This window comes from Rhagoletis zephyria, unplaced genomic scaffold (assembly GCF_001687245.7).
Source record: "Rhagoletis zephyria isolate East Lansing unplaced genomic scaffold, Rhagoletis_zephyria_1.1 Rzeph_scaffold_00576, whole genome shotgun sequence".
Classification (NCBI taxonomy): domain Eukaryota; kingdom Metazoa; phylum Arthropoda; class Insecta; order Diptera; family Tephritidae; genus Rhagoletis; species Rhagoletis zephyria.
Genome location: NW_016157660.1, coordinates 57747 through 71292, shown reverse-complemented (window position 1 = coordinate 71292; position 13546 = coordinate 57747). Strand labels below are relative to the sequence as shown.

Below are 13546 nucleotides of genomic sequence, written 5' to 3'. Positions count from 1 at the left end.
CCCATAATCCTGGTGGGTGCGTCGTCGTTCATTGTGCAGAATGTCGAATCGTCTATCTGCTCAGCCAAGTCTGTTCCCCTACGATCGTTCGACAGGCTTGAGTGCCAAAGATCGTGGTGCGCATTAAAGTCACCTACTACCATACGGTTTTCACCTCTGAGGAGCGCACCTATATCAGGGTGATATCCTGCCGGGCAGCAGGTGACAGGGGGTATGTATATGTTAAATATTTCGAGCTCGACATCGCCTGACCGGATAGCGATGCCCTGACATTCTAGGGTGGTATCCCTGTGGTCGATGTCTGCTTCGATAAGACGATACTGCACGGTGTGGTGCGTGATGAACGCTAAGCCACCACCATTATCTCGCTCGCGATCTCGACGGTGCACGTTGTACCCGGCGCAATTCAACAAAGTTGAATTGCTGTGCAACTTCGTCTCTTGGACCGCAGCTATTAATACACCATGCCGACACATGAAGACGGTTATCTCCTCAATCTTGCTCTGTAGCCCGTTACAGTTGAATTGGAGGAGCTTCATGTGGTTCGGGAGACGTGTCGTGATGTGGGGTGTGAGTGAGGTGTATGTTCTTGCCGCCGTTGGCTGTGTGTGCGCTGAGGTGATTGCCGCCCTGTGGTGGTCGTGGGGGCGTCGCAATTGACGTCTGCGACCGAGCAGCGCAACACGGGCCCTCGAAGTTCCCCGTCCAATCTCGCGTGGTACGCAGACCTGAACATGCCCTAAAGTGGCACCAGCCAAAGCAGGTGTTGCACTTGACTGATGTCACATTACGGAATATTCTGGTCTGACATACCGTGCAGATTGTAGGGGGAACCAGGAGTTGTTGGCGGCGGCGTGTGGGTGGTGGTGCGGTTGTGTGTGTTACGTGGTCTGTGGTGGCTGTGGTACGGTCTGTGGTGTTATTATGTTGTTGTGTTGTGGCGACTGTGTGTGGTTGCTGTGTGCGGACTATGGTTTGCCGTGGAGGCTGCTCTGTTTGAGCAACAGGGGGCCACGTACGACGTGGTCCACTGTCTGTGTGTCCGTAGTCCCGAGCAGACCCTGAGGTGACTCCACCCCTCGTAGGCATTACACTTGACTGAGGTGGAGTTGTGGTGTAATCGTCTTCGGCATACACAGCAGTGACGAGACAGAGCTTCATCTGCCTCGGGAGACACGCACTACACTCGCTCAACTTCGCTCCGGCTACTGCAGCAGGTTAAACTCCTACTTGAGTAGGTTGAATGAGGATGTGCCGAACGAATGTCCGGCATGCGGAGAGACCCCACATGACTCGAACCATCTCTTCGCATGCCCGGAAAACCCGACAACCCTAACGGCCTTGTCCCTGTGGACAGATCCCACAGAAGCTGCACGCTTCCTAGGGTTGCCGTTAGTGGAACTTGACGACAACGACTGAGATACCAACCGATCTGGGCGGGGTTGTTGTAGCCGCTACAACAACAACAACAAAAGCGAATTCTTTACAATACGGGCAACCTTTTTTTAATATTTTATTTTTCGCAAATTTTTTATAAAAATAAGGTTAATTGTACAACAAAAACCCCAAAAATCATTGCTCCAAACCTTGTACAAAATTAAAGAAAATTCTGCAAAATTTCATTCAAATATTGCACTTTTTTTACGCTCTCGGGAAAAAGTTGTGTGTGCAGTATTTTAGCCCATTCAATTTTAGTATAATAAAGTGCAATTATACGGAAAAAAGTTGAGTATGCAGTTTTTTTAGCCCATTCAATTTAAGTATAATAAAGTGCAATTATGAGGAAGCTAGGACTTACCATTGATTTTTAGCAAATTTTTTTTGTTGAAGGTGTCGCAGATTTTTTCCATATAAAAATATTGTCGAAGGTGTCAGCAAAAAAAAAATTGCTAAAAATCAATGGTAAGTCCTAGCTACCTTAAACTTGCACTTTGTTGTACTAAAATTGAATGGGTTAGAAAACTGCGTACTCACCTTTTTAATGAGTGTAAATAAAAAATGCAACGGATGAAAATTTGCAGAATTTTCTTTAATTTTGCATAAGGTTTGGGACTCTGCTTTTTGGGGTTTTTGTTGTAGAATTAACCATATTTTTTTGTTTTTGTTGTTGGCTTTTGAATTTTAAATTATGAAACATTTTTAACAGCAATTAAATAAAACTCATATCTTCGTTTATTGATATCACAATCAAGAGTTCCTGAAAATGACCTCAGACTGAGGTCGAAACATCGACAATTAATGATATTTTAATCGAGCTTGTTAAAAATGTTTCATAGTTTAACCATATTTTTGTAAAAAATTATACAAAAAAAATTTAAAAAGTTGTCGGTACTGCAAAAATTTCGCTGTACCTAAACTTTATTGACTGACTGTACATACTTGTTTGCTACACATATATTTCAACTCTAGGATGCAAACTTAGNCTAAACTTTATTGACTGACTGTACATACTTGTTTGCTACACATATATTTCAACTCTAGGATGCAAACTTTTTTTTATTTTCGTTATAAATTCAAAAGACCCTGATTGAGATATTTCGAAAATGATTTTTTTATACTAATACCAAAATTCAATGTTAAACATTTGTTATTGTGATTTTGAGATATATCTGCAACCATTTCCCATGTTAAGTTAAAAAGTTTTTTCACTTGTAAAATTTTATATTAGTCAAATAGGGTTGTTGTTGTTGTAACAGCATACAAGTACCCAAGAGTTACTGCTGAAGCGAGAGTCTCTGGCCATTTATAAATATAGTATTTTGCATTGATGACGATATAATAAATGATTTCTTGGAGGCATATTATATTAGAATCTCTCATTTTTACGTAAAATTAACTTAACTGGTATAAATAACCGCATTGCTTTGTTGTTTAAATTTGCTTAACAATATGTTGAATTTTTTCGTACAGGAAAAGTAGAGATCGAGTTTAATTGCTATCTTGAGACTTTTGAATAATATCCTTTGCCCGCGGAGTGCCAACGTTTCAAGTTTCAATTCAGTTATCTAGCAAATACTCGCAATAGGGAACTATTAACAGTTTGGTATTGTTGCTTTTAGTCCTACCGGCGTGGTACAGAAACGGTCAGCTTTACTCCACCCGGCAGTCCAAAAAGAAAGAGGCGAATGCATGCATCTACACCAAAAGTTGATGAAATCGACGTGGATGCTATAATAAAAGCTCCAATCACTGCAAAGTCACACAAATGTATGTAAATCAAGTTTCAATATAAAGTTACATATCGTCGTTTAAAGTACAAAACCGCGTATCGTCATTCTGCAAAACCGCGTAACTGACATTGGCTGCCAAAAATTGGATTTGGTCACATAAACTCTTGGCTCAATCCCTATCCAATCGTCATGAAATATACTAGCCAGAAATGCGATTGCTTTATAAAAAAGAGAACCATTTTGAAATATGAGTGTTTTTACGCGCTAGAAAATAATTTCTACAACTTCACATACTCGGTTTTGCATTTTGTTGGTACGCGGTTTTGCACTTTAAACGACGATTTGTAGAATACGTTTATATAATTTTTTAGCTACTTCTATGCTACTAACATCTGTAACCGATGATGCTGATGAGCCATATTCACCCGGAGGAAGTTCCGATGATGATACCCTCATTGCATCAAAAAGGGCAGTAAGAGCCGATGAGGATGAATTGAAACGAAAAATGGAAGAGTTAAACCGCCAAATCGCTGCACAAGAAAAGGAGATAGCTGGTCTGCTAAATGTAGAATCGTCGGTAAGATATTAATTAAAATAATCAAATATGAGTACACATTTCCCTATTTTTTAGTGTTTTGCGGCTTCGTCATCATCTAAGACCTCCGCAGCTTTGGCAAATATATCTATCCCCTCAAACCTTTCTCAAATACTTGCCAGCATAAAAAGCAAACCAGAAGGTGGCCAAACGCAATTACCTGCATCTGCACTACCGTCACAGACGTCCCTGATTAAAACTGCAACAAAAGCCTTTAGTAATTTGGGTCCAGATGAAGAGTACAATCCTGAGTTGGTTTCATTTGAAACAAGCGGTAAACAAATTTTATCGCTGACTTTTTTCGGTGGCATTTTTCAACGAAAGTAGTTTGAATTATGTTTTTGTATTTTCAGCAAAACCTGCAGGAAAGACATCTAGCCGCTTAGCTCAGTTAAGTGAAGAGGAGCTTCTGAGTATGGTTCCTGACGGCATGATAGATATTCCACCTGTTCAAAAACCTCAGCCCCTTTGCAAGGAAATAAAAACGCATTTTGACGAGCCGCCACCTCCGGGCGTTTAAATTATTCACAACACGCAATCATTCTCTATGGTGGATCAAAGCTCCTCGTTCGTGTTAAATAAACAATTTTTACATTTACATACATGCATACATATGTACATTTCCCTAAACTATAAAATTAATCATCATACTTACGTAATAGTATGCATTACTCATACATACCTGTTCATGAAAATCGTTAGGCATTTTTTCTGGGGTTTATATAAATCTCATTTTCTTATTGTTTATTTACACAATATACACTAAATTGTTATTTTGCTAAGCAAAAGTAATAAATGCGCGACGAGAAATAGGCAGGCAAAATTGGACCTAAGGTCCGAAGTTTTCATGCAAGTAGAATAAAATCTACTCTCCCCTTTAGTTTTAGAGTTTTCTTTAAGAATCTGTTTAAAAGGAACTGCTTACTAAATATTTAGTATCGAAGCTTCAAACTTCATGCACTTCACTGAAAACAAAATTGGGTAGGTTATTAACAATTTTATATACTAATATGTTCTTATGCTCTAATTCTGATATTCAATGTAGCTGTAAACCAGAAACACTGCTTGTAAAAAAACTTATAAAAAAATAAATGCAAAAAACTCAAAAAAATAAGTTTATATTATTTAATATTATATATTTTTATTCCTTTGCAAGTCACGGTATTAATATTATTTGGGCGATTTGATATACACTCGGAAAAAGGTTTAGTTATAATTACCAAGATTTGGTTATAGTGACCAAGTAGCATAGTTGGATATGGCGAAATAAATACCTAGTTCACAAAAGTCTGCAATTTGCTTGAGACTTCTAGTTGGGACAAATGTATATTTGTTAATAATTACAAAACTACTACCTTGAGTGGACAATATTGTTAGTTGAATAAAATCATTGTTGAGCAAATATAAACAATGCTTTGGTTGATACAAGTTATCAATTAATTTTGTGAACTTGCTGTAGACTTGAATCAGCTAACCGTTTATTATTGGAAAAAAACGTTCAGTTTGACACAAATAAAAATTTAGTTGTATTTACTTTCTTCTTTTATTTGCATATATTAAGCATAAAAAATACATACATATTTACATAAACAGTTACTAGTGTAAATAATACATATGTATGTGGGATTGGGTCCGAGTAGACGGCAACACTGACGTTAGTCCTTAAATATAGGCAACCCTACTGACCGAATTTAACGAACGCACGCCAATGATGGCTGACCTAACTGTAGCCAAAGAACATAAAATCATTACGTTGTCGACCGTCGCCGCGTGAGTGCCTGCCTGCCTGCCAACCGTTCTACGTAGCATAGACATGTAAGGAATCGGTGTATTTATGAAAGTTAAATAAAAGTAAAGTTATAGCAGAAAACCCACTCGGTATCCTACAAAAGTGGTGTAAGAAGAGGGACTGAACAGCGCCAGCAAGCGCACGTGCAAAAACTTTTAAATTGTTGAAAAAGTGTAATACATACACATGTACATACGTACATAGTGGAAAAGTTCGCAAATAAAGACTAGCGAAATAATAAACTTTGCGGAGGTTAAAAGTGGCAAAATTGTGCAAATTGTTTATGAAAGTCACAAAATATAATTTTGCGAAAAATAAATCTACTTCGCAGAAAATTTGCAATAACGGTATCCGTGGCAGAGGCAAGGCAGTGGTAACGGTAGCTAAGTCCCGCATATATATACATAAGTATATAAGCAGGCACAGGCGCATTAACGCAAGCCGATACTTCGTTGGCAGAGGCGACAACAGAGCTGAACAGCGCTGCAGCTGCGCAATCAAAGCGGCGAAATATTCGAAGTTGCATGAAACCAGAAGAGTTCGACTGAAGTGAAGTACTATGAAGAAGTAGTTGCATTGAAGAGTACGAAATAGTCGAAGTTGTATCCAAAGCTGGAACAGGAGCAGTCGAAAGTTGTTGCATCGAACCTGCATTGGGTGTTGCGGTCGATGTTGTAGCCAAGGAGTGGCTAGAAAAGCAGGAAGTTGGTGTTTTCTCGAACGGCTGAAGTGGAGGTTGCAGTTGGAGGTTGGAAGAAGAGCAGAGGTCGAACAAATCATCGCATTTCATACAGGCTAGCAGCACAGTGGAGCGAAGCTAAGTAAAATTAATTTGAAATTGTTTAGTTAGTAGACGCTTTTATAATTTCATGTGTATTCATTGTATTGATCACTAAATCAATTAATCAACTGTACTTTGTATGTTAGTGTAAAACAATTCTTTTCATATTTTGGGGATTATAAGCACAACGCAAAATTGCGAAAATTTTAAACAAAGAGCATATGTAAACTTTTAGACTGTTGACGGTGCAGTATATTCCTAATCTGTTTAGTGTGTATTTTGAGAAAAAAAAAGAATTTAATAACAATAAATATATACATATATAAAATTTGTAAACCCAATACTTAGAATTATCATACGGTACAGGCATATCGGCGGCACAGAATATTTTATCGGAAAACCTAACTAGTTTTGTAAAATATTTTATTTTGCACCTGTTCTGAAGCACTTTGTAAGTGGTAAGGGTCGACAATGGAGCGAAGCGAAATTCTAGCATTGAATGTAGTAGGGCTAAAGCAAAGGTCACGCCACAGGACCGACTACTTGAGCACTTCGGTCTGAATGCCGATAGCGAAGATGATGACACTAGTGGTGATGTCGATGCAACTTCCGTTTATGATAACGCTGGTTCGTCCCCATCAAGGGCAATGCCAAATAGCTTTCATGAGCGTACCTGCTTCACATTGCGCGACATAGAAGACTCGTTGACGTCCTTCAGTGGGTCGGATCAGCCGCAGGTTGAGGAATAAACGCTACCGCAGTTAATTGGAACGGGCTCCAAAAATTTATATATGCTAAACAGCTGCTGAAAGGGGCCGCCAAAATTTTTATACGCAGTCAGCGCCATGTCACCGACTGGGACTCCTTGAGGCAAGCACTGATATCGGAATTTGGAGCTAAGGTATCGTCGTTAGAGGTGCATCGCATGTTACGGAACCGCTGTAAGCACAACAACGAGGACCTTAAAGAATACCTCTACTCCTTGATGGAGATCGGGAAATCAGTGAAGCTGGACGATATGAGTCTCATTGAGTACTTTATCGATGGCATCCCCGACTCGAAACAAAATAAGATTAACTTGTATCAAGCCAAAACCGTAGCGGAACTCAAGGGGCAGATAAGCATATATGAAAAGGTGCGGTCTAACCGCCAGCAAGCGACTACCTCGAATCCAAATCAGCTGACCGTCAGAAGCAGAATTTCTGTCAACCCCAATGCACGCGTTAAGGAGGCAAGAAGGTGCTTTAAGTGTGGAAGCACTTCTCATCTGGCCAAGGACTGTCGCGGATCGTTTAAATGTTTCAGGTGCGGGCAACCAGGGCACCGAGCTGCTGTCTGTAGAAGCGCTCCAGCTGCTATCAAAATGGAGAGCCACAATGCCAATACTCTAGGAGGAAGGATAGGAGACTCGGGCAGATGCATCTTCGTAGACGTTAAGCGGAACCATATAACATTCTCCGCTCTAGTCGATACAGGGTGTGACCTGTGCTTACTGCGGTATGACACCTTGCTCATGCTTGATAGTGATATTGAATTGGTCGGCGATCGACGTCGTCTGGTAGGAGTAGGGAAAGGCGGGCTAACAACATTAGGTAGTTTCTCTAGAGCGTTTATCATCGACGATATGGAGTTGGAAATCACGTTTCATGTGACCAGGGAACGTGATATGAAGTATGCAGCAGTGATCTGTAATGACATCCTGAAACAGGTAACATTAATCGTTCACGAGGATCTAGTGGAATTTAAGCCGAAAATGAAGACATCAGAAGAAACCAGCAACAACGCGGTAGCAACTATCGAAACAGAACCTGATCTATGGAACGAGTTTGATGGACTATGCGTAACAATGATGGAGAGGAGCGAGCCCGAGCTGGATTTGTCACATCTCAGCAAGGAGAAGGCAAATCTTGTAAGGGAGTGGGTTAGCAGCTATGCGCCGAGGAAGACACGCAAAACGCCAGTGGAGATGAAAATTTTGTTGGCCGACGAAGCACCAGTATACGCGGGGCCACGACGTATGTCACACGCAGACAAGCGCATCGTGGAGGGGCAGGTAGCAACATGGATGAGAGAGGGAATTATACAACGCAGCACGTCGGAGTACGCGTCGCCTGTCCTATTAGTCGCTAAGAAAGATGGCAGCAAGCGCCTTTGCTGCGATTACAGACGGCTCAACGAGAAGATAGTAAGGGACAATTTCCCGATGCCCCTAATCGACGACGTGGTTGAAAGGTTGCACGCGGCAAACGCTTTTACTACACTCGATCTCACCAATGGATTCTTTCACGTACCGGTTGAGGCTAGTTCGAGAAAGTACACTTCGTTCGTGACTCACAATGAGCAATACGAATTCCTTTACGTCCCGTTTGGAATTTTGAACTCACCGGCCGTGTTCTCTAGGTTCATCTTTGCAGTTTTCCGTGATATGATACAAAACGGTACCGTCGTCGCTTACATGGACGACCTCATCATTCCCGCCAAGGACATCAACGAGGGAGTCCAAAAGCTGGGAGCCGTCATAAGAAGGGCAGAAGAGTATAACCTACGATTTAAATGGAACAAGTGTCAATTCCCTAAGACGTCGGTAGATTTTTTGGGCTACGTTATACGAGGGGGTACTATCAAACCATCTGAGGCTAAGACGAGGGCTGTCGAAAAATTTCCGATACCGCAGGATCGTAAGGCTGTGCAACGGTTTCTGGGCCTGACATCCTATTTCAGGCGATTCATAGAGGGGTACGCAGTGGAAGCTGCTGGCATTCAAGCAATTGAAGGCGGCCTTGGTGAAGGCTCCAGTATTGCGGTTGTATAATCCCAAGGCGATGACGGAGGTGCACACGGATGCGTCGATGTATGGGTATGGGGCAGTCCTTCTCCAAAAGGATGCTGACGATCAGCTGTTTCACCCCATACAATACATGAGCCGGAAAACAACAGAAACTGAAGAAAAATATCATTCCTACGAGCTGGAAGTGCTGGCCATTGTTGGGGCACTCAAGAAGTGGCGTGTCTATCTGCTGGGGCTGAAATTCAAAATCGTTACGGATTGTAACGCGTTCGCGATGACGATGAGGAAGCGGGACACTCCATTAAGAGTCACCCGTTGGGCGTTATTCCTTCAAAATTTCAACTACGAAATCGAACACAGAAGCGGGAGCAAGATGAGACACGTCGACGCCTTAAGCCGAGTTTCCTGCTTGCTGTTGGTAGATTCATTGCAGCACCGACTGCAACAAGCGCAGATGATGGACCCCTGGATCACGGCGGTTATGAAGGTACTTGAGAAGGATGAGTATGAGGACTTTTTTATAAAGCACCAGGTATTGCACAAAGATCCCATTAAGGAACTGATTGTCGTGCCTGAGTCGATGGAGGAAGAAATTATAAAGTCGCTCATAACCAGGGTCATTTCTCAACGAAAAGGACGCAAGAAGCAGTCGAGAAGACTTTCTACATCCCACAGTTGTCTACGAAAGCGGCGAAAATAGTGAAGAGCTGCGTCGAGTGCGTCGTTGCGGAGAGCAAGTCAGGGAGGATGGAGGGTTATCTGGCGCCAATAAGCAAAGAAGATAGGCCACTAGGGACCTACCACATCGACCATCTGGGGCCAATGGAAATGACGTCGAAGCGATGTAGTTACATCTTCGGTGTAGTGGACGCCTTCTCAAAGTTTGTGTGGCTCTACGCATCAAAAACCACGGCAGCAGATGTCGTCATAAACCAGTTGAAGTGGCAGGCGGCGACGTTTGGGAATCCGAAACGCATCATCTCGGATCGCGGCGCGGCTTTTACTTCGAATTCCTTCAGAGAATACTGCGAGCACGAAGGAATACAGCATCTTCTGGTAGCCACGTGTGTCCCCAGAGGAAATGGGCAGGTGGAGCGTATTCACAAAATAATCATCCCGATGCTAACGAAAATGTGCGTCGACGATCCCAATCAGTGGTACAAACATCTTGAGCGAGTCCAACAAGCCATCAACAGCGCGCCGCCGCGAAGTACGAAGATTTCACCCTTCAGGCTGTTAACGGGAGTCGAGATGGGAGTTAACGTCATCCCTGAATTGCGGCAGCTCTTAGAGAACGCCGCCATCGAGGAGTTGGACACTGAGCGGGAAGAGTTGCGAAAGGAAGCGCAGGAAAGCATCAACAAGATCCAGCAGGAGAATCGTCGATCTTTTAACAAGAAGCGGTGAAGTACCAGATCAACGAGCTAGTAGCCATTAAGCGGACACAATACGGTGTTGGCCTTAAGCTGAAGCCAAAGTTTTTGGGCCCCTACAAAATTACGAAGGTCTTGGGCCACGACAGATATGAGGTACGGAAGGTCGGTGACCATGAAGATCCCGGGAATACTACAACAGTTGCCGAATATATGAACAAATGGGAGCCGGCCGTCGAGCCACCAAGCGTGTCATCATTCGAGCCGAATGATCGGTCAGGAGGGCCGAATGTGGGATTGGGTCCGAGTAGACGGCAACACTGACGTTAGTCCTTAAATATAGGCAACCCTACTGACCGAATTTAACGAACGCACGCCAATGATGGCTGACCTAACTGTAGCCAAAGAACATAAAATCATTACGTTGTCGACCGTCGCCGCGTGAGTGCCTGCCTGCCTGCCAACCGTTCTACGTAGCATAGAAATGTAAGGAATCTGTGTATTTATGAAAGTTAAATAAAAGTAAAGTTATAGCAGAAAACCCACTCGGTATCCTACATGTATATGGTGGTACGAATTTCCTAAAAAGAAACAGCAACTGTCGTGCGAAAACCCAGGTCAATATCTGCTGGAAGTGCTGGTTTCAAGTATACTGCTTTGCTTTTTTCTTGGCTAAATAGATACTTTCAAATAGATACTTCAATTGTGTGTTGTTAAAATTTATATATGGCGTATTGATGGTAATACAAGCAATGTTTCTTTTGTGGATTTTATGTTACTTGAGAATTTAGACAACGTGCGAGCTGCCAACTGACAACTAACGTACGCTTTTTGTTCTTTTCCCCATTTTGATTTTGACTCTTTATTACCGCCAACAACTTTATGTGTATACATATTTACAAGCTGTTTGCGTAGTCCCACGAGCTAGGTAAAAACTATGGCATTCGTATTCACAACGAGAAATCTCAAAATTTTTGTTCGGTCTTTCCAAATTTTCTCTTTTTTATCAGTTGGCAAAGGCCCTCAGTGGCAGCGCCCGAGCGTTGAGATAGTAATTTCATGTCAATTAGTATAAAAGTTCCATGTTGAAAAAAACTTTTTATTATGGCGAGAAAATTTTACATTTCTGCTGTGCTAATTCGCAACTTTTTACTGCTGAAATTTTTGACAGTTTCTCCGGTGAAAAAGAATTTTAGCAATTAAAATCAGAAATTATACAAAAAAGTCTTGTCTCCTAGAACTAAAAGTCATGCATTTATTAGACTCCTTAGTAATAAAATTAGGACAAAAAAATTCTTCAAAACCGTCAGGCCGGGTTGAAAATTTTCATTCACCTCATAGTTAACAAAAATTTAAAATCCGTAGTACTTTTCTACCAATTCGCAAATGTCGTTTGCTCAAAAAAGGTTATGAAATGCGTTTTATTTAAATCGTTCAGAAAATTAGTCATTTATGTATACCATTTTATGTGGAATTATTCAATAAATTTCGTTTTACACTACACTTTTTGAAACTATTTGAAGTTAATTATTTTGTGTTTCTTAAAAGCAACCCTGCGTGCTTGGAAGGCGTGTGATTTCCACACACACACTTATTCACTGAATATATTCAATTTATATATACTATATATATATACATATATACTATATATATATATAACTATAATTTTTATGCAATGGTCGGCATCAAGGCGAATTTATATAAGGTGGTGTTACTAGCTCAGCTGATTTTGTGTATGTGTTCCGCCGCACGGCTTCTGATATCAAATTGAAAAATTTTGTTTGAATTTCTACACACACTCATACAGATTTTGACAGTTTATGCCGCCAAAGCAAAAACAAAATCTATTGTTTTTTCTTGCGAGGTATCTTTCGCATACGAGTAAGTAGTCAAGCTAATCTTTTCACATATGAGCAAGCAGGCAAACTATTTGGTTTGAAAAATCACACGTACACAAAACTTCTGGGAGCATTTTTGATTCACTATTAAGAATGTGATAGCAAAACGTGCCGAACTTAATGGGCACGCGGGACGGTCACGTTACTAGGAAAGTGACCGTCACTGTTCTTGCTGGGAATGCTGAGTGCTCTCCAAGGCGCATCAAATACAGGTGATAGCGATAGAAGCTATGCTTTTCTTATGAGCACGCTTGTGTAAAATTATCGTCTGTTTTGGTTTATTTACATATCCGCGTATACATACACATATACGTATATATATACCCTGCAAACAAATGCTCCCGAAATCTTTAAGAGTGTCGGAAATTTGTTACGATTCTTTTAGAAATCTGTAAAGAAAAACATATGAAACGGTAGACAAGAACTAGTAAATAAATTTCTGTACGATTTCTTAAAGAAAATTCTTAAAAAAATAGTGAAACCTTTCAGAATTCTATGAAATCATGGTATGCAGGGTATACAAATACATACGAATATGAATAGAAAAAGATGTTGATGACACAAGGAGTTCATACCAACGGTAAATGTTGTTTTTGTACGATTGCTACAACCCACGATTGAGAGAATACAAAGGTTGCGCCGATCTCGGTACCGCTATTTTTCTCTTAACGAATTTGACAGAATCGTTGTTTGCATGACGTCACACTGGTGCAACTTGTTTACGTTTTCCTTTGCATCATTTTTTCTTCTTCTTCCTTTCTTGCTCACGTTTTGGCATTTCTCTCTCGCAATTGCACCAGTGTGACGTCACCCAAAAGTTATTCTCAAAAATCCTCTCTGATCGGCGCAATCTTGTATTCTATCATTCTTGGCTACAACCTATAGTTGTTGAATCATGAGCGCTCTCTGAGCACATGTGTGTTTCACATACACAAATGTGTATTCACATTTCCCACTTATTCCCAGCAAGAACAGTGACGGTCACTTTCCTAGTAACGTGACCGTCACGCGCGCCCATTAAGTTCGGCACGTTTTGCTATCACATTCTTAATAGTGAATCAAAAATGCTCCCAGAAGTTTTGTGTACGTGTGATTTTTCAAACCAAATAGTTTGCCTGCTTGCTCATATGTGAAAAGATTAGCTTGACTACT

General features: G+C 41.1%; 2 protein-coding genes across 3 annotated transcripts in view; one reads left to right on the top strand and one right to left on the bottom strand.

Moving 5' to 3' along the window:
- pps (protein partner of snf) overlaps positions 1–4545 on the top strand; it is a 62818-nt gene extending 58273 nt beyond the window's left edge. Inside the window, exons 12-15 of the mRNA XM_017612736.1 lie at positions 3060–3207; positions 3542–3747; positions 3802–4039; positions 4119–4545. Coding sequence (XP_017468225.1) covers positions 3060–3207; positions 3542–3747; positions 3802–4039; positions 4119–4285 — 759 coding nt within the window. The 3' untranslated portion in view covers positions 4286–4545. The remainder of the gene's footprint in view (positions 1–3059; positions 3208–3541; positions 3748–3801; positions 4040–4118) is intronic.
- The window catches only part of LOC108360458 (uncharacterized), a 62956-nt gene that overhangs the window by 28135 nt on the left and 21275 nt on the right, over positions 1–13546 (bottom strand). The window lies entirely within an intron of this gene.